Source organism: Bos taurus, chromosome 5 (genome assembly GCF_002263795.3).
Source record: "Bos taurus isolate L1 Dominette 01449 registration number 42190680 breed Hereford chromosome 5, ARS-UCD2.0, whole genome shotgun sequence".
Lineage (NCBI taxonomy): Eukaryota > Metazoa > Chordata > Mammalia > Artiodactyla > Bovidae > Bos > Bos taurus.
Window position 1 is genome coordinate 45,454,274 of NC_037332.1, and position 24,187 is coordinate 45,478,460.

Below are 24,187 nucleotides of genomic sequence, written 5' to 3' on the forward strand. Positions count from 1 at the left end.
AGGAGGAAAAAACTGCTGACAAAGTTACCTTGTAAAGCTAATGTGTATTTTCATGTGATTAAAATTTTCCCATTTTACTTATCCTATTGCCAAACTAACAGAGTGGTAGGGAACTTTGGGGAGAAAAGATATGATTTATTATTTCTCTTGACTTAAGTATTATTTTGATTGTAATAACTATTACTCAGAACATAGTAATGAGCATCAAAAGTTGACCTTTGGATTTTCCTTCCAGTTTTATTGAGGTATAATTGAGAAAAATTAATGTAATTTTTATGCACAACATAAAGTTTTGATATATGCATTCATTCTGAAATGATAACTACAGTCAAGCAAAATAACACATCTGTTGCCTCACATAGTTACCATTTTTTTGTGTGTGTGAATGTACAACACTTAAAAATACTTGACATCTACCCTCTTGGCAAATTTTAAGTTACAGTACAGTATTACTGAGTTCTTCCCTGGTGGCTCAGATGGTTGAGTCTGCCTGCAATGCACGAGACCTAGATTTGATCCCTGGGTTGGGAAGATCCACTGGAGAAGGGAATGGCTACCCACTGCAGTACTCTTGCCTGAAGAATTCCATGAACAGAGGAGTCTGGTGGGCTATAGTCTATGGGGTTGCAAAGAGTTGGACACAACTGAGCGACTAACACTTTCACTTTTTTCACAGTATTTTAACTGTAGTCATGCTATACTTCAGCTCTCCGTAACTTATTTATCCTGCACAGATGAAACTTTGTACCGTTTGACCAACATATCTCCATTTACCGCATCTCCCAGTCCCTGGCAACCACTATTCTATGAATTCTTTTAGATTCCACATATAAGTGGGATCAAACCATGTAGTATTTTTGTCTTTCTGTGCCTGGCTTATTTCACTTAACATATGTTCTCCAGGTTCATCCATGTTGTAGCAAATGAAGGATTTGCTTTTTAAATGCCAAATAATATTCCATTTTCTTTATCCATGCATCTGTCCATGGACACTTAGATTGATTCTGTATCTTGGCTATTGTGAATACTATAATGAGCATGGCAGTGTAGATTATCTAGAGATACTGATTTCATATCGCTTGGATATATACCTGGAATAGGGTTGCTGGATCATATGATAATTATATTTTAAATTTTTTGAGGACCCCTCATTACTGCTTTCCATATGAATTTACATTCCCACAAATAGTGGACAGGGGTTCCCTTTTCTCTACATCCTCACCAATATTTGTTATCTTTTGTATTTTGTTAATGCCCGTTCTAACATATGTGAGGTAAAGTCTCATTGATGTTGATTTACTCCTTGATGATTAGTGATGCCTTCGTGTACCTGTTGACCATTTATGTCTTCTTTGGAAAAAAGTTCTTTTGCTTATTTTTAATCAGCTTGTTTTTTTCTATTCAGTTTTATGAGTTCTACTTTGAATATTAACTCTTTATCACATATGATTTGCAAAATTTCCCATTCTATCAGTTCAGTTCAGTTCAGTCACTCAGTTGTGTCCAACTCTTTGCGACCCCATGAATTGCAGCATGCCGGGTCTCCCTGTCCATCACCAACTCCTGGAGTTCACCCAAACTCTTGTCCATCGAGTCGGTGATGCCATCCATTCCATAGGTTATGTTTTAATTTTGTTGATGTTTTCCCTTCTTGTGTGAAATGTTTTAGTTTGATGTAGTCCCAGTTGTTTATGATTGCTTTTGTTGCCTTTGTTTTTGGTGTCAAATCCAAAAAATCATTAAGATTCATGTCAAGGAGCTTAGCCTATGTTTTCTTTTAGGAGTTTTATGGTTTCAGGGCTTACATTCAAATCTGTAATCCATTTTGATTTAATTTTTATATATGGCATAAGATAGTGGTCTAGATTCATTCTTTTACATGTGGCTATCCAGTTTTCTTAGCAGCATTTATTGATGAAACCCTTTCCCCATTTTACATTCTTGACTCTTGACTGCCTTGTCATAAATTAATGGACCATATATGCATGGGCTTGTTTCTGGACTCATTCTGTTCCATTGGTCTATGTGTCTGTTTTTATGCCTCTTTGCCCGTTTTTTAATCAGGTTGTTTTTTGCTATTGAGTTGAGTTCCTTGATTTCTTTAAATATTTTAGAAATTGACCCCTTAAAAGATGTATGCAGGTATTTTCTTGTACTCAGTCGTTTGTCTCTTCACTCTGTTGATTGTTTTCTGTAGAGAAGTTTTTTTTTAAGTTTGACACAATCCCATTTGCCTATTTTTGCTTTTGTTGCAATGGCTATTAATTAGCCATGTGAAATCAAATTATAGTCGTATATAATTTTCCCTTTTTTGTATCCTGATGATTCAACTTTATATGTGGAATGCTTTAAGCAATTGAAGTTCTAAGTTCTACATATTTAACAAAGAAAACTAAACTAAAGTAATTTTTGTTTTAAGGTTTTCCACAATAAAAGCAAATTTATTCCACAATTCAAAGGTAACTCATTCATCCATGAAACTGAATACAAAAGAAATTTTAAGGGCTTATCCCCAGTAAAAGAACCAAAATTAAGAAGTCATTTGAAGGAAAACGGAAATTTTGAAACAATATCTCCTGAAAAGAAGGTATTTGTCAATTCTTTTTTTTTAATTTATTTATTTTAGTTGGAGGCTAGTTACTTTACAATATCACATTTTCTTTTACTTACCAACATTTACAACTTTATAAGTTTCCATTTGAGATTTTTGTTTTTAGCTAGTTCATTAATTTGTTTGTTCACTTAATGTCAAGTGTTCATTGAGCCCTTGGTAGAAGCCAGGCACTGGTAGGTACTGAGAATACAATTATAACCACACTAAGCCTTAAGCAGCTCTTGGGCCATGAGCTCTTATTGCCTGGGGTAGACAGAGATGTAAATAATTAAGTATAATACAGTGCAACGAATGCTTAATAATATAGCATGTAAGTCTGCTATGCCTAATATCAAATGATTGGCCTTACAGTATTGTGAACTTCAGGGGTTACAGTGGTGATAGAAACACATACTTTAAACTAAATAATGGAAATTAAGACAGAAATACACATACACACATGTTATTTTAAACTAGAGCTTTAGTATACCAAATTATAGCCAGTATAATTCACACGACTTAACTCAGTACGTACAAACACCTACTTCTGTAAAAAATTTACAGCTGTTTGAATTGCATCATCAGGTTAAAACTATTGTAAATTATAGGTAGATCAGGGATAGGTCCTATTTTTGAATCTCCTGGAATGTCATACCTATTTTATGGATTCTAAGAGTGAAAACTATATGACTAAAAGTAAAATGATTTATATATATATATATAATAAACATAGTTATATATGTATTATAAAAATCATACATATATATTATATATAATGTGTGTGTATAATAATGTATAATACTTTTTTATTTGGACTTAGGATATTCTTAAAGAGAAAAAGAATTGTTAAGTTACTCACTAAAGCAATGTGCTAACTTACTTTTTGGGACCTTCCATTTAATTATTGTAACAAGTGTAGATTTAGAATATCAAGGGAAAATGTAAGACCAATGTTCAAAAGGTAGTTGAACATCTAAATAAGTAAACTTGATATGATTAAAACATTTTTCCTAGCCAAGTATGTAAAATTTTTACTGTTAGAAAATGAAACCATATCCTGAGCTATATACTTAAAGAAACTAACCAGATATACTAGTTTCAGAACTTGCTTGTTGACTTGTGATTTCTGCATTATCTTAGTAGTAAAATCTTAGTTTTAAAAGCAATTATAATTCAGTATCCAAGTATACTTTATGACATCTGTATTGTCACATTAATGTATAACATAAGTGGAGCATGAAAAGTTCAAATTATTTTCATTTTAGTGTAATAAAGCAGATGATCCTTTAAAATCAGAAGCAGAGATGGAATCAAAAAACTCAAACCAGCCTAAAAAGAAACTTACTCCTTGGAGACATCAAAGGCTTGGGTATGTATTTTGTAAGAAAAATATCATAGTATTTAGCTGATCAGCATAATATTTACTCTCATTTCATTAAAATATTTACTCTCATTTCATTTCTGTTAGGAAGGTGAATTCAGAATATAGAGCAAAATTTCTAAGCCCAGCCCAGTATTTATATAAAGCTGGGGCTTGGACACGTGTGAAGGAAAACATACCAAATCAGGTGAGTATATAAGCTCAGTAAACCCACATTTTCTCTGATACTACTTCAGTTAAATTTCAATAGTTTTACCTAGTAGTAGAGACTACAATTTGAAGGTATATGATGCGGTGATAGCACCAGAAGTATCAGTTGGATATTATTTATCAGTGTATTTACTTTTTTTTTTTAAATACCAACTAGCTCCTTAGAGATTAATTACAAGGTCTTTAAAGTTAAAAATGTTTTTCAAATCAACTGTTTATGTTAATGAAGTCAGTTTATAGAATTGTAGCATTATAGACTTGATTATTTTATAATCTGCAGACCTCCACTCTCAAGTGAAGACTGATTAATTTTTCAAGATTGGTTTGTCTGACTGCACCACTGTTAGCTCAATTGTTTTGGAAAGATTATCTCTTGGCCTGAGACTTTTTAAAATTAAGATGAGTTGGTAGTTAGGGTTTCAGTCAGTTCAGTAGTGTCCGTAGCTCAGTAGTGTCCAGCTCTTTGCAACCCTATGGACTGCAGCACGCCAGGCTTCCCTGTCCATCACCAACTCCCGGAGCTTATTCAAACTCATGTCCATTGAATCGGTGATACCATCCAACCATCTCATCCTCTGTCGTTGGCTACGCCTCCTGCCTTCAGTCTTCCTCAGCATCAGGGTCTTTTCCAGTAAGTCAGTTCTTCACATTAGGTAGCCAACGTATTGCAGTTTCAGCTTGACATTCAGTCCTTCCAGTGAATATTCAGGACTGATTTCCTTTAGGATTGACTGGTTGGATCTCCTTGTGGTCTGAGGAACTCTCAAGAGTCTTCTCCAACACCACAGTTCAAAAGCATCAATTCTTTTGTGCTCAGATTTCTTTATGGTCCAACTCTCACATCCATACATGACTACTGGAAAAGCCACAGCTTTGACTAGATGGACCTTTGTTGGCAAAGTAACGTCTCTGCTTATTAATGTGCTGTCTAGGTTGGTCATAACTTTTCTTCCAAGGAGCAAGCATCTTTTAATTTCATGGCTGCAGTCACCATCTGCAATGATTTTGGAGCCTGTCACTGTTTCCACTGTTTCCCCATCTATTTCCCATGAAGTGATGGGACCAGATGCCATGATCTTAGTTTTCTGAATGTTGAGCTTTAAGCCAGCTTTTTCAGTCTCCTCTTTCACTTTCATCAAGAGGCTCTGTAGTTCTTCGCTTTCTGCCATAAGAGTGGTGTCATCTGCATATCAGAGGTTATTAATATTTCTCCTGGTAGTCTTGATTCCAGCTTGTGCTTCATCCAGTCCAGCATTTCTCATGATGTACTCTGCATATAAGTTAATGAGCAGGGTGACAATATACAGCCTTGACGTACTCCTTTCCCAATATGGAACCAGTCTGTTGTTCCATGTCTGGTTGTAACTGTTGCTTCTTGACTTGCATACAGATTTCTCAGGAGGCAGGTAAGGGTGTCTGGTATTCCCATTTCTTTAAGAATTTTCCACAGTTTGTTGTGATCCACATAGTCAAAGGCTTTAACGTAGTTAAGATTTAGATCTAAACATTTAATGGACTCCGAGGATTGTTACATCTGAAGTTATGGTAAGGTAACAATCCTTATTCTTGCCCTCATGGAAGAGGACATTTTTGTTTTTGTTGTTAAATTAAGATCTTTCTTTAAGATTTCCTATTTAAGATTTCTCTCTTTAAGATTCCTATGGTAATGTGACTTTTCTGGGGTGTTTGTTTTATTAACTACTACTGGTGGTTTAAAGTGTTTAAATTAGTGGAATAATTTGCCTTAACTTCATGGTCAAAATCATTCAAAAAGCAAATTGGAGTTAGAAAAGAATAAGAATTTTTAGTTATGAGATTAGTGATCACTGATGGTGATAACAGTTTTAGTTGACCAGGTCATAGACATTTAATATTTAACTTAAATCTTATATACATTTTTTTCCCTGGAAGATACTTTATGTGGCTGCTTTTTGTGTACCAACAATTAGGTATACCCACATTATCCTACTCCTAACATTTCATGGAATATTATTCACACTCTTCAAATGCACTTGGACATTGGTAACTTTATTATTTGAGTATTAACTCAATTGAAGTCATGTTACAGTTTTCTAGTCCATGTGTCATCTTCATTTCCTGTTTCTTCTTTGAGATATTGTACTTTTTGAATCTATAAATAATGTAGTCACTAGGTATTTTAAACCAAGTCCCAAGTTCATATTCACATAACATTAAGGTAGTTGACTTTTTGGTCCAGTAATTGTTTGTTGCCTCCAAACTATAACCAGTGGCACTATTCCTCTTTAAAATGCTCACTTCAAGGGTTGTTTTTTTAATAATAACCAACAATTGCAATTAAGTCCCATCCTCAGATTAACTGCTGGATCTGTGTTAAATCCCTTTTTCCCTTGATTTTTAGGTAGTCTTCTTATCATCCCAACTACATTGGTTGAGATCATTTTTTTCTGATGTGCTTCCAGAAATTGGACTTTGTTTCAAGATGAAGTGCCACTTTTGAGAGACGTTCTATAATTTGACAGACTTTTAAGCACTTTTAGGTATAAGATGACTCTTCATTTTCAGGGGATGAATTTTGGAAAAAAGAAGTATTTTATTCCCCAATTTTCTGAGTTTGAATTTTTACATTTAAATTTTAAACAAATTTAGTTGTGTTCTTAATTTACAAAGAGAAATTCAGAAAGGAAGACATTTATAGCATTTATGTCATGTTATCTGATTGTATTACTTGACCTGGGAAGGGGTGTATGTATTGCTTTAACTGTTTGGCATGGCTTATTCATATCTTTTTTAGTGACTCTGGTTTTTGGCTGTGAGGATTGTTTTTAACACTGAGTTCAAGCCACTGATTTTTTTACACTTTCTAGCGGAACAAACACCTTACTTTGAAAATATCAGCCTCCTATTTTTTCATATTAGTTTAGGATTGCAGAAGTTTAAAATTATGTATTTGCAAAATATTGCAACATTAGCATGAAGATTATTAACAAAGATTGCTGATAAAGTCAATTTAAAGCACTGAGTTTTAAATGTCAGTAACAGACAAAGCTGAATAAAGTTTTTACAGAATTTCTGTATCTCCATTCCCTTTTTAAAAAAGAATCAGTGTCAAATAAAACTGGGTCATTGTGTACATGGAGGGGATGTTTGTCCATCCTCTCATTCATCAATCAGTGATGTCCTCCCCCATGGACAGAACGCAGCCTTCTCCGTGGCTCCTTCTTGCTCGACCCTCACTCAACTCAGGACTGGTAGGACCCCCTTTGAAACCTTCCTTCAGTGTATATCTCATTTGTTTATTATGGCATAGATCATACCAGTGTTATGATAATGACTTATCATATAGGAGGAAGTCTGCCTCCTCTACCAGATTGTGAGTTCACTGAGTGCAGGCCCTTTCTTGCTTAGCTTTGTTTGCTACCAGCCGTGTAGCTCAGGCCTAGCACTTAGTCCACACTCAGGAACAGGTTGTGGAATCAATGTTGAAAGGCTACATTATCCCTTACCTCAAGGGATTTGTAGGTTCGTAGGGGAGAATGACACAAGCAATAATTCCAGAAAAATGAAATAAGTACTAATGAGGGTATGCATGAAGAGCTTTGAGAGTGCAGAGGAGGAAGTGATCCTAAGACATGAAGATTTTATCATGCAGGTGATGATAAATCAGGGTGACCATGATACATTTGAAGCATGCAGGGACTTATTAGAAATAAAATCTGGATTCTATCAAGGCACTTTATTACAAGGTTCCTGTGCATTCAGAATACCCTGATTATGAGTTCAGACTCAATCCATGTGTCTCAATTCTACCTGTTAAATGAAAAAAACGTTAACTAGTAATTTTCTGTAAGTTAAAAAAAAATGGTAAATGAATATGGCTCAATTTTTTTTGACAGTGAAGAAAACATTTGAAGAAAACAATGTTTTGAATTATCCTTTGGGAATGTTTCAGGTTTGGTTCATTAGAGCAATAGGATTCTATTGGGATTTCGTGGTTTTTTTTTTTTTTGCCCTGGCAGGTGCTGTCCTTTGCTTTGGCTGATTCATTAGACGTAGCGCTTGCCTCCCTCTGCATCAGTAGTATCCTTAAGGAGCTGAGGATATGTTTCTCCAGTTGCTTTCACAGTGCTAATTTCATTATATGCTTTGTGTCTTCAAGTGAGAGAAGAGCAGCTTTAGCAGACAGCATCCAGATAGCCTTTTCAGGCTAATACTCTGTCTTTATGTTAGGAAGAAATTACACAGTTTTTTGAGAATAAATCAAATAGATTATTGAAAATAATTTTAAGCTGCAACTTAGTTTTTTTACATTGTGGAATTGTATTTAAGAAAGTCAGAAGGTGGCAGTATAATGTATAAAATGAAAGAGTTTCAGTGAGTATAAGAGACTCCTTTTCATGTGAAAATATATTATTTGCATATGAGGGAATTAATATGTGAGTCACCTTATATATAGTTCATCAGAATATTTTGGGGGAGTATCCTGTTACTTTGTCAAATTTATTACATCTATTATTGTGATAGTCTTTTAAATTATGTATTTAATACTGGTTTGGCCGATTACAAGGGAATGTTGAGGAATTTGGAGGGGGAAGTCATGAGACTGTCTCAGTGGTGCTTCTGTGGTAGTAGCAGCTGTACGTAAGCCAAGAAGTAATGACTGAGGCTAGGGCTTTCTGGCATGTCAGTACTATTCCAGAGGTGGGGAAATAGTCATTAGGTTACCTTGTGGTGGACAGCATTCCACTCATGCAAGAATGTCATTGGTTTTCAAGGCAATGTTAAGGTATCTTGGTTACCAAATTAAATGTTGTTAAAAATACTATAAAAAATATTGATTGACAAGTTTTGGTATATATTTAGAAGGAAGAATAATAAGATATTTCATTGATTCCCATTAATATTCAATTATGGCATTAACCTGTCATTAAGTATGTTTCTGTATTCCTCCCCTAGGCTTCTCTAAATGCCATGTGGTATGCGGAGGTTGGTTGCTTTCATGTTTTTAAAAATTGTAATAATGCATAGAGTACTTGTGTAATTTCAGTTGAAGAAAGAAGTAGGTGTCAGTGTTTTTCTTAGTTGCTGCAAAATTTCTCCCTGCCTGCTGGCCTGAAATAAAATAATTGCATTGTGCTTAAGCTTGACTATTTTAATTTCTGCTTAAAAATGCACATAGCCTTATGAATGTATGTGGCTATTTTTGCCTTTCTTTCTCCTTGGTTTCTGGCTGTATTTGTGCAGTGTCTTGGATATGCTACTTGGTGGTATTTGCAAGGAGCGTTTAAAATAATACATGGTATCTCAATTCTCCTGCATAGGTTAAAGAACTCCGAGAGAAGGCTGAGTTTTATAGGAAACGAGTTCAGGGAACCCATTTTTCTCGGGACCATCTAAATCAGATTCTGTCTGAAAACAACCGCTGTTGGGATGTCTCCTCAACCACGAGCTCAGAAGGAACCATTAGCAGCAACATCAGAGCACTAGATCTTGCTGGGTGAGATGTTCTTAGTGGACAGTGGAATATGTTGTAGAGTAATGTGGATCATAGAATTACATAGGAACATGATATGAAGACTCAAATTTTGTATAGTCAAATGGAAATATATCAGCCACTAACTACTTTTAGTTTATTTTTTGTGAAAAGTAAAGCTATACATACTTGCTTTACACACCTGTGTAGAAATAATGCGTAATTTAAATCTGGAAGTTTAGATTTTATCATATTCCTTGTTCGCAATTAAGAGTAAAATGGGGATGACTAGCAGTAGACATAAAACTTTAAAAGTAAAACAAAAAGACAACAATAATTAAGACTTAGAGAATATTAGCTATTAGTACATATCCATTATCATTCATTAATGGATTTTTGTGATTAATATGGAATTCTGGCCCTGATTCTGTGAAACACTTCTATTTTAGGTTTTAAAGTGAACACAAACTATTAACAGGAATAGCACATTGATTTGCATCAAATAAAATAGTTTTCTGTTTTCATAGAGTATTAGTATGATCATACATACCAAATTGAACTGTAAATTCTAACTATGTGACATCTGATTTTAAAAGTCCACAAAATTTGTTCTTTAACGGTGACTCAAAAAGATTAACCTAATCTAAAATACAAAATTTGAATTAGCTTATTTGGTGTATAAGTACACACGAGTTTGTGCACAAACCCTAATTGAGTAACTGAACAAGTTAAACCATCTCGGGGGTCCTAGTTTATGTATGCATTTATGAGTTGAAAGATACATAGGAGTTTTGTCAGCAGGAGTACAGGCATATATGTGTGATGGTAGGAGTAAAAGGACATAAATTTATTTTGGAATATTGTAACTCCTATAAAATGAACTCTTAGTTTGATTTTTTCCTTCAATATCTGGGCAAAGCAATATCAGTGGGAAACATAGTTGTGAACCATGGAAGGAAATGACGGACTTAATGAGTATCAACTAGAAACCTCAAAACTACTAAATTTAAAATAAAACTTATTTTGTTACACAGAGATCCTACAAGCCATAAGACTTCGCAGAAATGTCCTTCTACACAGCTAGAAGAAAAAAGAACTATTTTGGAAGAACAGCCCCAGAAAACTACCACAGAGAAATTGGGTGTGTCAAATGCTCCCATACCTGTTAGAAGGCGTCTGGCGTGGGATGCTGAGGACACCACTGAAGACGTACAGAAACAACCAAGTGGGGAGGAGGAGAAGGGGGAGGAGGAGAAGGAGGAGGGGGACAAGCAGGTTAACGTGGAAGAGCTGGAGAAGCTGGAAGTACAGGAAAAGTCTAAAGCAGACAAGATCAAAGAAGAGTAAGTGTTTAAAATTAATCAGTATTTAGACTCATTATTGTTCACAGATAATAAGTATTTCATTTTGTCACTAATGATAGTGGTTTACATTTTTGGTTTCATGACTAATAAAAAGCAGATTTTATTTTAATGTCATGAAATAGACATTTCTACATGGTTTATATAATTTGATTCACTCAGGGATTTGAGTCACTCAAAATCATTAGTCCCACTGCACTAATTGGGAATTGAACACTTGAACACTGAATTACTTGGGGAGGAAGTAGTTAGTATTCTTTTTATTTATATCCTACTAATTATGATTTTCAAGATATGATTAACTAGATATCTCTGAAAGAATGACTTCCTTTATGACTTAAGGAAAAATAACTAATATTCTTTACTATCAGATGGTTATACGGAAAAAGAAAGAATTTTTGTGATGTTAAAATAAATGATTTCTGCGAATAGCTAATTTCTCTTGATTTATATGCCAGTTGTTTTGGGGAATGGTTCTCTACCATTGGTTATGGTGTTTTTTGTCCATAGTCCAACGCCCTTATTATTCATTCACGACTTTTGCAGCTAATGGAAGCTAGGCTCTGACTCAGGGGAAGAATTCTCCAGTATGTTGCTTACTTGCAGTGATCTCCCTTCTTTTCCAGTAGTCAGTTTCTCTTAACTGCATGTGGATTTGTTTCTTATTTTTTCAGAAGCCAAATGGCCTTCTCTTACAGGTTTATGCTTTAATTGCATAATGATGGCACAGTATTTTTTTTTTAATATTTTCTAGAGGACATGCTTCATAATTGTCTTAATTTGTAGGTCGGAGTCGTCTTCTATGTCTTCAGGGAAAGGAGGCAGGCTTCCTACTCCAAAGCTGAGAGAACTGGGTGGAATCCAGAGGACTCATCATGATCTTACCACTCCAGCTGTTGGTAATAGGCGGACACCGTACAGTTCTTATTTCACCTGCTTCCTCTACGTGATAATTTAGTTTAAATTGAAACAGTGGCATCTTCTGTATTTTTCCAGGTGGTGCTGTTTTAGTGTCTCCATCTAAAGTGAAGCCTCCAGTCATAGAACAGAGGAAAAGAATATCCTCTCAGGATGGCTTAGAAACTTTGAAGAATGACTTTAGGAAGGTAAATATTTACACTTTGGAGAAAAACATCTCTTTAGGAAGTGATTATTTTAGTCACATGCAATAAATACATGAGAGGTTCAGATTTTAGAAAATTCTGTCCGTCATATGTGGAGGTTATTAACTTACTTTGAGAAGGCAAAGGCATTGAATTGTTCTTGAGGGTAGTGCCATTGTATTTTGACTGCATACTTTCAAATATTGTCAGTAGTGACAACAGAGAGAGAGAGAAGAAAAACTATACTGTTGATTGTGCATCTACTCTGACAGTTTTGTCCAGGCACTGATTTAACTGGAGATGTAGCAGTGAAAGATGAAGGTAGAAATCCTGACCTTCACTGAATTCACATTCTAGAGGAGGAGGGAGACAGTAAACAGGATAATTAGGTAAAATACACAGTATTTTAGATAGTGATAGGGGCTAAGGAGAAGAATAAAGCAGGGGAAGTGAGTGGGACTTGGCCAGGGAAGTTCTCACTGAGAGGGTGGCATTTGAGCAGAATCTGAAGCAGGTAAGGGACTGACCTATATGCATATCTAGGAAGGCATTTTACAAAAAGAGCAGCAGGTGCAAAGTCCTCCAGTTGAAAAGGTGCCTGATTCCTTGATGAACAGGCAGGGAGTCAGCATGGCTGGAGATGAGAGCAAGAGAGAGAGTAGAATGGGCAGTGAGGTCAGAGGCGTAATGAGGGATTAAATTGTGTAGGGCCTTAGCGGTCATAGCAAACACTTTGCATTTTATTCTGAATAAAATGCAAAGTCTTTGGAGGAGCAGAGGAATGATATGATTTGACGTAGGTTTTTCCAAGCGTCACTCTGGCTACTGTATTGGGAATGGACAATAGAGGTGCAAGAGCATGTAATTGAAACTAGTCAATTACAGTATCCAGGAAAGAGGTGACAATCATTTGAATCATAATATTAGGTAGCCATACCAGGAGCTAGATTTGTTTTTTTTCCCCCATTGTTTACGCTTTGGTTGCTGGTAGGCAGAGGAGTCATTAAACCTGCTATACACAATGATTTCCCCCCCTTTTTTTCCGTAAAAAAGCTACTATCATAACATTAAATCCATAAGTCATTAAATTATCAATAAATTGATATCGATAATTCATTTAGCAATTGAATTAGCAGTATATTCAGTTAGCAATAAATTATCCCTGTCATTCAGTTGCCATTGTTTAATATCATTCTATCTTTTTTACCATAGGAGTTAACAAGAATTACTATCATAATATCCAGAAATATTTTTTGCTGGTAACTTTTAATGACATAACCTTGAATTGTGGGAGTATTATGGGGCAGCAGCAAGTTGGGAAACTTATGTGCAGATGATCATAATAGCTAGCATTTACTGAACACTTACTATGTTCTAGGCTCTGTGCTAAGTACTCTACATGTATTAATTTGTTCAGTCTTCATAATGAATCTGTGAAGTAAATATTGTTAATACTCCCATTTAGGTGAAACTGAGGTGATACAGCTGCCAAACAGTGAAGCAGAATTTGTCCCCAGGCAGTCTCTTCTCAGAGCCCACATTTTTAACTCTTTAACAGCACTGTCTCGTAAGACTTGAGAGTAGAATTTTCATGGTATTGGTTTGTCAAGTACCATCTGTACATTTTGTAAATAATATTAAAAACCCAAGTGTTTGTTAGCTCACTTTATTCAGCAGATGTTTCTTATCCATTTACTTACATGCTAGATTCTGTGCTTGTGATAATAAGTGGAAGTAGACATGGTGCATTGGACTTTCCATGTAGCTCAGCTGGTAAAGAATCCACCTGCAATGCAGGAGACCCAGGTTCGATTCCTGGGTTGGGAAGATCCGCTAGGGATAGGCTACCCACTCCAGTATTCTTGGGCTTCCCTGGTGGCTCAGCTGCTAAGGAATCTGCCTGCAATGCAGGAGACCTGGGTTCGATCTCTGGGGTGGGAAGATCCCCTGGAGAAGGAAAAGGCTACCCACTCCAGTGTTCTGGCCTGGAGAATTTTATGGACTATAGTTCATGGGGTTGCAAAGAGTCGACATGGCTGAGTGACTTTCACTTTCAGACATGGTACCTGATTTTACTGAACCTACACCCCCCAAAAAGTAAAATTAAAACTAGTAATTGTTTCAGAGAAGTATATACTGCTATTCTGGAAGGAATTGACCCAGTAATGGAGATCAGGAAGCTTCTTGAAAGTCAAGGATGCTTCTTTGAAGAAGTCATAATTGAGTTGAGATACAGAGGAAGAAGAGCTAACTAGGTAAAAAGAGTGGGGAGAAGCATAGCATATGCCAGGATCTGTGGAGAGAAAGGACATAGGGTTTTAAGAAACAAAAGCCAGTCCTGTGTGTGGCAGGAAGCAGATGCAAGATGAGGTTGGAAAAGAGAGCAATAGTAAGAATTTCTTTCACCTTAAGTAAAGTAGAAAGCCATTGAAATATTTTAAATATGGGAATGTTGTGATTGATTCATGTTTTGCAAGTTCTGGCTGCCGTGGAAGGCAAGAAGAGACTATGGATACCTCTGAAGGCCCATTGCAATAGTCCAGGTAGGAGCTATGATAGCTTGGACTAGGAAGGTGGGCACAGACATGAGTGAAATTAAAGAATTGTGTGAGGGGAACAACATCAAGGCCTGGTTCTGGGTTGGATAATGACTCCTAGGTTTCTGACTTACCCAGCAGGATTGATGGAGAGTGCTCTGCACTGAGTAAGAGAACTCTGCACCACAGCCATCTTTGGAGGGGAATATCAGGAGTTTCATTTTCATTCATTCAGTCCACAATTTACTGTGCTCTTACAATGTGCCAAGCACTGTTAGGATCTGGGGATTCATTGATAATCAAGATAAAATCTCTGCTGTCTTGAAACTTATATTTTCATTGGCAGAATAGACAAATGATTTTTTTTTTAAAGAATTTCAGATAGTAGTGAGTGCTATGAATTAAATAAAACTGCAGACAACCTCCAAGGGGTGGGTGAGACTGTTTTTAAGTCATCAGAACAGGCACCTCTGAGGAGGTGACATTTTAACAACACCTGGCTAATGAGGGAGGTGCCCAGTGCGGAGACGTGGGCCAGAGATTGTTTTCTAGATAGAAAGGACAGCAGGGGCATGTGTACAACAGTGACAGGTTCATAGAGTGAGAAGGCCTGTGGCGCCTGGAGGAAGGAGGCAGAGGAGAGGTGGGGGATGAAGGTGGGAAGGGAGGCTGGGTAAGGAGTGGGGATGTTATTCTAATGTCAGTGGGAAGCTCTTGGAGGATTTCAAGCTATTAAATATAAATCTCTGATACACTTGATAAATAAAATTACTGGCTACTTAGTGAAGAGCGCGTTATACTGGGGGAGAGTAGAAGCAGTGAGGCCAGTAAGGAGGTTTTTAGGTTCAAGAACAGATCATGAAGTCAGTTAAATTAAACCTGGGGACCCCATGTACTACAAGTATTCTACGGATTTAATTCAGGTTTTAACAATAATAAAACCAATTTGACAGAAATTCCAAATTCTCTATAAATATGTACAAAAAGAAAAAAAATCAGTTTTCATAAGACATCTTCATGATTAAAAAGGGAAGCAAGTGGAAGATTTGTATTTATCTTATTAATAGATCTTGATTTTTAAAAATTTGTGTTTTTTTGGTGAGACCTCAGGCTATCTCCCCTTTGAAGCAATAAGCCAAGCTTTCTAATTGTAAAAAATGATGCTTAAGATCAGAAAGTAGTGTTTTGAACATCGCATTGATAAACTTGAAGTTAATAACTAAAGGTAACAATTACAAGGAGTAATCAGGAAAATTTGGAGCTATATTTGATTTTACTGGTTTACATTATTCTAAAAGTGAAGTTATACAGGGATTTTGACCCTCGTGATACATAATCATTGTGGAAAAACAGAAGATACTGACCAAACCAAAAAAGTTAAAGTCATACCTACTGTAGAAACAGCCATTTTAGTGTATTTGTTTATTATGCTGTAGATAAGTTTTCATAATATATTTTCCCTCACCTAGCAGTGTATTATAAATGTACTTCCATGTCATTAATTTATAATTTGATTTTTAATTGTGAATATGATATCTGCAGTTATACTGTGGTTTTTTTAAAGGCTACATGCTTATTGCTGTAACATTTTTTAAAACTAGATGCCTATTGTTATATCTTAATTTTCCTGTTTTGAAAAATGCTGTAAAGAAATCATCCGTCCTTTACCTACATTTTTGTTCTTATTGTTGTTACCTCTTTTTATGTAAATATTCCTTAAGTATTAATTTTGGGGTCAGAGAACCACAGTATTAAGGCTTTTGCTGTGATTTACCAGCTCCCCTGTGAGGTTGTGCTACCGGTAACACTGATGAGAGCGCCAGTTTTACTACATCTTTGTCAACTCAGGGTATTATAGTTTGTTTCTTAAAATTTATTTTTATAATTTGTTAAGTAAAAAATTAGTACTTATATTAATACTTGTATTTTGAAATTATTTGATGAGTGAGGTGTAGAATGTGTTTGCTCTTTGTAGTTTGTATATGAATTGTTGATATATGTCCTTATTTTACCTTTAAATTAGGTTTATCTTGCTACTTTTAAAGAAATATTTATGTAACAATGGTGATTCATTGTCAATCCAGTAAGTTGTGTATTTTCCCCAAGTTTGTCATTTTTCTTTTTCTTTTTTAAAGTATTTACATATTGTTTTTATTTAGCTAAATATCATTATATTGGTTGTTAGTCCTATAAAATCTTCCCCACATGAAGGTTTCATAAATTTTCCCCATATTTTTCCCTATTTCATTTTTGGTTATTTGTGTATTTAAATGTTTGTTTTATTTATATATGTGTACCCACATATATGCTTTTTTTTTTTTTTGTCGTTTAGAAAGAAAGTCGTGCTATATCCCTCCTGACTTCTCCAGCTGCTGGTATTAAAACAGTTGATCCCTTGCCTTTGAGGGAAGATTCTGAACCCAATATCCCCAAATTTGTTGAGACAACTCTTCCCGTTTCAAAAATGCCAGAATACCCACCTAACACACCTGGGAAATCTGCTTCTCCACCCTGCGCCACATCCTACTGGCATCCTTCTCGTCGAATTCAGGGCTCCCTGAGAGATCCAGAATTCCAGCATAATGGTAATTATTTAGGTTTTAATTTTCTGTCTATTAAAAGGAAAGTGCTATATTGATAGATACAAAGGCTGTAAGTATACCATTTTATTTAGTTTTAGTTAACATAGTAGATCCGGAGAAGGCAATGGCACCCCACTCCAGTACTCTTGCCTGGAAAATCCCATGGATGGAGGAGCTGGTGGGCTGCAGTCCATGGGGTCGCTAGGAGTCGGACATGATTGAGCTTTTCACTTTCACTTTTCACTTTCATGCATTGGAGAAGGAAATGGCAACCCACTCCAGTGTTCTTGCCTGGAGAATCCCAAGGATGGGGGAGCCTGGTGGGCTTCCATCTATGGGGTCACACAGAGTTGGACACGACTGAAGCGACTTAGCAGCAGTAGCAGCAACGTAGTAGATCTCTTTAAACAGAAAAAAACCCTCATCTTTGACACACTAAGTTGTGCTATACCCAAGTTCACTTTGGTCTAAGTGTGAGATGTCTCTGACGTTCTTGGCCAAAAATGTATAGGCAACCCATTAGATGCCAGAGCACCTCTTCCCCAGGTATGACAACCAAAGATGTCTTCAGACATTACCAAATGTTACCTGGATATAGAATCAAGTCATAAAATATTTTCCTTCGGTTTTATTAGCTATTGCTTTGCTCTTTTTTTATGTCCATTATTATTGTTGAGAAATCTGATGCACTTTTTATTTTTGATTTTTGTGTATGACTTTTTTTTTTCCCTGACAGCTCTTAGCATCTTCTCTTTATTCCTAGTGCTCTGAAATTTTATGGTGGGTCCCTTTTCATTCATTTTGCTAGTACTCAGTAAAGCTCTTCAATCTGAAAAGTCATGTTCCTCAGTTCTGGGAAATTTTCTTAAATTATTTAGTCAGTAATTTCTTCCCCTGCAGTCTCTCTTGCTCCCTTCTGGCACTGTTATTTTTCAGATGTTGGACATGTTGAAGATGCTATTTTCTTATCTTAGCTGTCATATTTTCCATCTCTGTCTTTTTGTTTTAATTTGAAAGGGTTACTATTTTTTATCTTCTACTTGAGTTTTAAAATATGTTGCTACATTTTAAATTTCTAAGTTTTTTTTTAAAAACATTGCATACTCCTTTTATATAAGCATTCTCTTATTATTTCATGGATAGCATGTTTTACCTGGTTGAGGAGATAAATGATACATATATATAATGCCCCTATTTGGAATATGGTTTCTCCTTTCCCCTAATTGAATCTGGTGTCTTTCAGTCATAAAGTAGCTGTGATAAACCTTCTTTAGCAATAAGACCTCAATTCCTCTTTTGGAAGATGCGCTGTTACCCTGCTGTGCAAAATTAAAGATGGATCTGGTAGACTATTTTGTAGAAAGACAATTAGATTCCTGATTCAGTTTTCCCTTCCCTTCAACTTTCAGTGGTACTCAGTACTCCCAACCACCCAGCCATCAGGGGAGCAAATTGATTGCTTCTTGGTTTCCCTTCTCTGCTGCCTTAGGATTCAGCTCCATTGGCTATGATAACCACACACTCACTGCCTTCCATTTGCTTTCCACTTTTCAAACTTTTCTGTTTTCTTGTTTCCCATTTTCTTTTTCCTAGGTTTATATTGCTTTTGTACATGTGTATAGTCCAACTATAATCTTTAAAGAGAAGCTTATTATATTTCCTTCAAGTTAGATTAGTATTGTCATTGAGAAGAATCCCAGGAGGTTATCCCCTGTTTGTTTACATATTTGCTAAGCATATTATAAATTAATGAATGGCCCTTTGGCAGGAATTTCTATTAAAGGTATAAAATTAAACTTTTTGACAGTCTACCTTCTCTTCAAGTTGACTGTAAGATACATTGTTGGGTGGCTTTGAAGGATAATTTCTTATGGCTTTTGTTTTTTTTTTAAAGTGGGAAAATCAAGGATGAACAATTTCCAGTTACATCAGCATGAAGCCTTTAATGATGAAGGTATTTCAGTAGTCAAATAACACAAGATAACAGTATATTTTATTAGATAGTAGTTTATAATAGTATAATGATTTGACATTCGGTTAGCACTTTATAGTTTACAGAGTACTTCCATAGATGTCTTTTCATTAGATCCTTAAAACTCTGTGAAGGGGGTAAACTATCCCCATTTTATACATGAGTAAACTAGGCACTAAGCCTTGAAGAATCTGTTTTAAAGCAAATGGATGGCAAGAGATGCATCACACCCACCATCAGTACTCTGTTTTCCACCCTGGCTGACTGGTGGCTCAGGAATCGGCTTAGCATTACATCCATCATTTTCTTCAAATGTCTGTATATTCTCAAAAAATACATGATTAGGGAAAATGAGTGTTTTTCTCTTGTGTAGTTTTTATTCTGAAAAATTTGGTTACTGATAATGGTGGCAGGAGGAATTTTGAATTCTTGATGTTGAACAATTGAAATTACTATTTTAATGCAACCTAAGAAGTATAAAATTACTGTTTATAAGTTTTGAATTTGAAAGTAAATTTGAATACTTTATGTATTATGGCTTCACACACATTGATGGTTCTTTCCTCTTAGCAAGTTTGACACTCCTTTCAGAATTCAGTGAGCTAGAAATCAAGTTGTTATGTTTTGAAATGCCAATATCTGGACACTGAATCCTATCTTGTTTTCTTTTTAATGGAAAAACAGTGTTTACAAATAACTTGATAATTGATTTGCTTACTCAGAATGAGAAATTTCAGTAATAATGAAGGGTAGCATATTAAAGTCACATCATTTCTATATTAAGTGAAATTACTTTAGAAATGTGATGTGGGTACCATGTGAAGGTATGACATTTTGTTTTTAAAATGTGAGGGTTTCTTTTGCTCAAACAGCTGTGCTTTTTAAAGTAGGACAAGATAGTATGATGATGAATTGTTTCCAAGTAATACCAAAATCACAGTCCATGTGTTTGTGTTAATGACATAGCGGGATTTCAGAAAAAAAACAGAATGCTCATTTAATATTGAAATGTTTGATTTCTAAATATGATAAACTTGGAAAATTACTGTGAATGATCCTAAAAATACTAATCTTATATTTTAATAGATTATGTGTTTCTGATAGTCAGTATTGACATTACAGAGCTTGATGCTTTTAATTTTCTCTTGATGTTTTGAAACATAGTATTTTTATAAGAGATTTTTTGCACTGAATATAATTCTTTCATTGCAGATGAGGACAGATTATCTGAAATTTCTGCTCGCTCTGCAGCTTCTAGTCTTCAGGCTCTTCAAACTCTGGCACGAGCTCAAAAAAGGAAGGAGAATTTCTGGGGCAAAACATAACTAGGCAGACACCTAGTTGAGTTGCTTTTATCTGGGGGAACCATTGGCATACTTTTTTCATTATTGCTTTACTATGTTAAGACTTCAAGTATTTGGATTTTTTGCTAACATTTCCCACTTAAAAAGAATTGTTTTTTTTTTTTTGCAATACTCAATTCAGTCTACTGGAAAATTTTTAACACAGGTTCATGAAATTTTAACTTTTGAAGGATTCTTTTTGCATCTGTTCCCAAAGTATAAAGACATAGATTATGTAGTTCTTCACATGTTCTAATTTGTATAATGTGTCAAGGCTAGCTGGTAGAATTGTGAATTTCCCCTATCCAGAGAATATTCATAAATATGAATAAAGTAAAGTAAAAGTTAAAATCTAAATGTGAATATAGATTACCTGAAGAGTGGCTTTATGTATCTTTACAATTGTAGATGTCATAAAATGAATTTGTTGTTCCTTTACCTTTTGCTGTGGTGTTTATTTTAGTACCTTCTGTTTGTGGTTGCAGTGTTAAAATAATTGTACTTCATATTGAAAATACTAGCTTTTGTATATATTTTTCTTATTTATGTAACAGAGTTTGCTGAGAGAATATATTTTTTATCTTTGTGTGTATTCTGTTTGTATAAGGACTTTGGCTTACATTTGAATAATGTCTGAATTTTGAAAAATTTGTATAATGGAAAATTAAAACTTTGTAGATATTTTGAAATAAAACGATCAACTGTTTCAGTTCTGTTTGTTTCAAGTGTTTCAAGGGTTTGGCTTCTCTAGAGAGTTATTACATGGAACAGATGATTATCTTTTAAAAACATTTTACTCACAACAGCTTAAGCACTTCATACTTCTTTTGCATTTATCCAAATGCAGCAAAACTGAGTCCACAATGTTTTTGCACAAATATAGGAAAAAACATAGAATTTCCAAGGCAGACTCATTTTTTTAAAATTTGACATAAACTTTTTGATTATACTTCTTTAACTCTTAGGACATGTTCTGTGGTCTTACTCTTTATCTTGCTTGTTTATCATTTGCTTAATTTTCTAAAAAATACGGATTTCATAAAATATAATGCATAAAATATTTACATAAATATTTACAATAGACAGAAGTTACTGAAGATAATACACAGAATATTGATGCCTGCTGGTTAGAAAACAAGTGTATAGTCTGTGTTCTAAAGTGCTTAATTTGGTCAAGAGTGCTTTTGCAAATCACTGGTTCACAGTAAGGGCCTTAAAGGTCTTTTGTTATCATGAAATTATAAAGAACTGTAGGCATACAAACTATTTGCTTACATTCCACAGACCTTTTAAAACTTGATTTAAAAAGTTACTAAGCCCCAGCAATCTCACTACTGGGCATATACCCTGAGAAAATCAGAATTCAAAAAGACTCATGCACAATTATGTATAATAAACTTGCAGTTATTAAAAATTTTACAGTTCAGGGACTTCCGTGGTGGTCCAGTGGTTAAGACTTTGTCTACCAATGCGGGAGGTGTAGGTTCGATCCTTGGTTGGGGAGCTGAGCTCCTACATGCCTTGTGGCCAAAAAACCAAAAACATAAATGATACTGTAAAAAATTCAAAACAGACTTTAAAAATGATCCACATAAAACAATCTTTACAAAAGCATATAAAAATTTTACAGCTCATTGAGTTTGGAAAGAATGTATACATCTGGGAAACCAACACCACAACCAAGACACACTGCATTTCCATCATCAAAAGTTTCCCCATTTCGCTTTGCAGTTCAATCCATCCCTCCCACCCCAGTCCTCAAAGGAGATCACTAATCTGCTTTCTGTCAGTTTATAATAATTTTATATACATGGAACCATCTTTTTTATCTGGCTTTCACTCAGCATGTTTTTGGGTCATCTATGTGCTGGGCACCTATGTTCCCTTTTATTTATTTTTCTATGTTCCCTTTTAATCCACTCACTTATGGTGGACTTTTGGGTTATTTGCAGCTTGGGACTATAATGAATAAAGTCTACTGTGCAAATCTTTGTATAGACATAAGATTTTTCATTTCTCTGGAAAATCCTAGGTAATTCAATTTTTTTTATCTTTAACTTCAAGTATATGGTACACCCTATTATAAACTGGTGATTTGGTTTTTTTGTTGAAATTGGTATCTCAAACTAGACAGGGGAACAAACATCAGGATCACAACGGAAGTAGCACACCAATTGCCTCTGTTCTTTGTCCCTATCTTCACCCCAGATGCTGAGATGCTCATATGTCCCTGGTTGAGAGCTCAGACAAAAGTGCACATACATATAATTCAAATTTTGTATACATGTATGGGAATGGATATTCATGTTGAATCTCATCTCAATCTTGTGGGAGTCTGAACTCCCAAGTTAACAACTCTTCAAGGATGATTTTTGAGGATTAAGGGTAAAACATGATAAACACGCTTAGTGGGGCTTCCCAGGTGGCTCAGTGGTAAAGAATCTGCCTGCCAAGCAGGAGACCTGGGTTTGATCCCTGGGTTGAGAAGATCCCGTGGAGGAGGAGATGGCAATCCACTCCAGTATTCTTGCCTGAGAAATCCCATGAACAGAGGAGCCCGGTGAGCTACAGTCCATGGGGTCACAAAAAGTTGGACATGACTTAGTGAATAAATAACAACAACAAAACATGCTTAGTACTTGGAATGTATTACCTCGAGATTTAAGTATATATATTATCATTTTACAGATGGGAAAACCCTCTTAAGTGGCTGGACTAAAACCTGATAGCTGGTGGGTTCGATCTATATCTTCTTATTCGATCTATCCACACTGCCTACTCTGGAGTGTTTATACTAAAATTGTGAGTCCTACTGTGATTCAGTTTTCCCTGGTTGATTCATTTGGAAGTTAATTTTTTTTTTTTTTTTACTTCATCGTCTTAGAAGATAAACATTTTTCTTTCTAGTCAGATAAAAAAGTATATGGGAAACAAGTTATTGTACTGGTAGAATCAATCAGAATAAAAGTGAGTTAACATTCAAAACAAACTTGTTCTCATATAAGTAGTGTTGCAGCTGGTTACTCAGGGAGCTCAGGATGGATTATGTACCTCTGTTGCAGTTGCAGACACCCCCAAAATATTTATCACAACTTCTAGAAGTTTACCAAGGGAACAGATACTCTAAAATGGTGAATGATCCTAGAATCATTTATGTTTGGTTTTGGAATATGTTTTAGGACCTTTACATGTGGTGGCATTAGTCATGATGGCGTGCTCAGGGCACAGTCTTTGTCATCGCTGCCATCATCGCTCTTTCAAAATGAGTCAGTGGTGCAAAGGCTACCACAGGCAGAACAGTCCCTGTCATTGGATGAGCTAGGGTTGTGCCCTGCCTGAGAAAAGAGCCTGCAGTCTAGCCAATCGAATTAAAAGCAAGCCAGTGGTATCTTCACTAATGGTGATCCTGTAATCTGAGTTGACCTTATGCATCTTTCTCCTATGGTGAATGGAGGCATAGAAAGCTCCAGCCTTTTTTGTTCCTTCCAGATTCAAACTGTCTTAAACTCTGTTTCATATTTCATTTCCACCTGATCCTACAAGTCCTGCTAAGGGTAGCAGCCTCTCTCAAACAGAGGACAGCTCTCCTGCTATACTACACCTGCTATAATACAGGTAAGAAGAAAGAGTAGTCATCCTAAACCTGGCATCCA

General features: G+C 35.5%; 1 protein-coding gene across 3 annotated transcripts in view; it reads left to right on the forward strand.

Annotated features, from left to right (window-relative positions):
* Nucleotides 1-21,240, forward strand: part of MDM1 (Mdm1 nuclear protein) — a 28,824-nt gene extending 7,584 nt beyond the window's left edge. For 2 of the 3 annotated variants that reach the window (XM_010805108.4, XM_059886935.1), the window contains 11 exons: nt 2,420-2,587; nt 3,859-3,962; nt 4,062-4,161; nt 9,120-9,149; nt 9,485-9,660; nt 10,671-10,979; nt 11,784-11,896; nt 11,994-12,103; nt 16,970-17,222; nt 19,114-19,173; nt 20,404-21,240. In XM_010805108.4, the coding sequence (XP_010803410.3) occupies nt 2,420-2,587; nt 3,859-3,962; nt 4,062-4,161; nt 9,120-9,149; nt 9,485-9,660; nt 10,671-10,979; nt 11,784-11,896; nt 11,994-12,103; nt 16,970-17,222; nt 19,114-19,173; nt 20,404-20,516 (1,536 nt within the window). In that variant the 3' untranslated portion in view covers nt 20,517-21,240. The remainder of the gene's footprint in view (nt 1-2,419; nt 2,588-3,858; nt 3,963-4,061; nt 4,162-9,119; nt 9,150-9,484; nt 9,661-10,670; nt 10,980-11,783; nt 11,897-11,993; nt 12,104-16,969; nt 17,223-19,113; nt 19,174-20,403) is intronic. The other variant, XM_024992481.2, reaches the window with a different exon arrangement.
* The last annotated feature ends 2,947 nt before the right edge of the window (nt 21,241-24,187 follow it).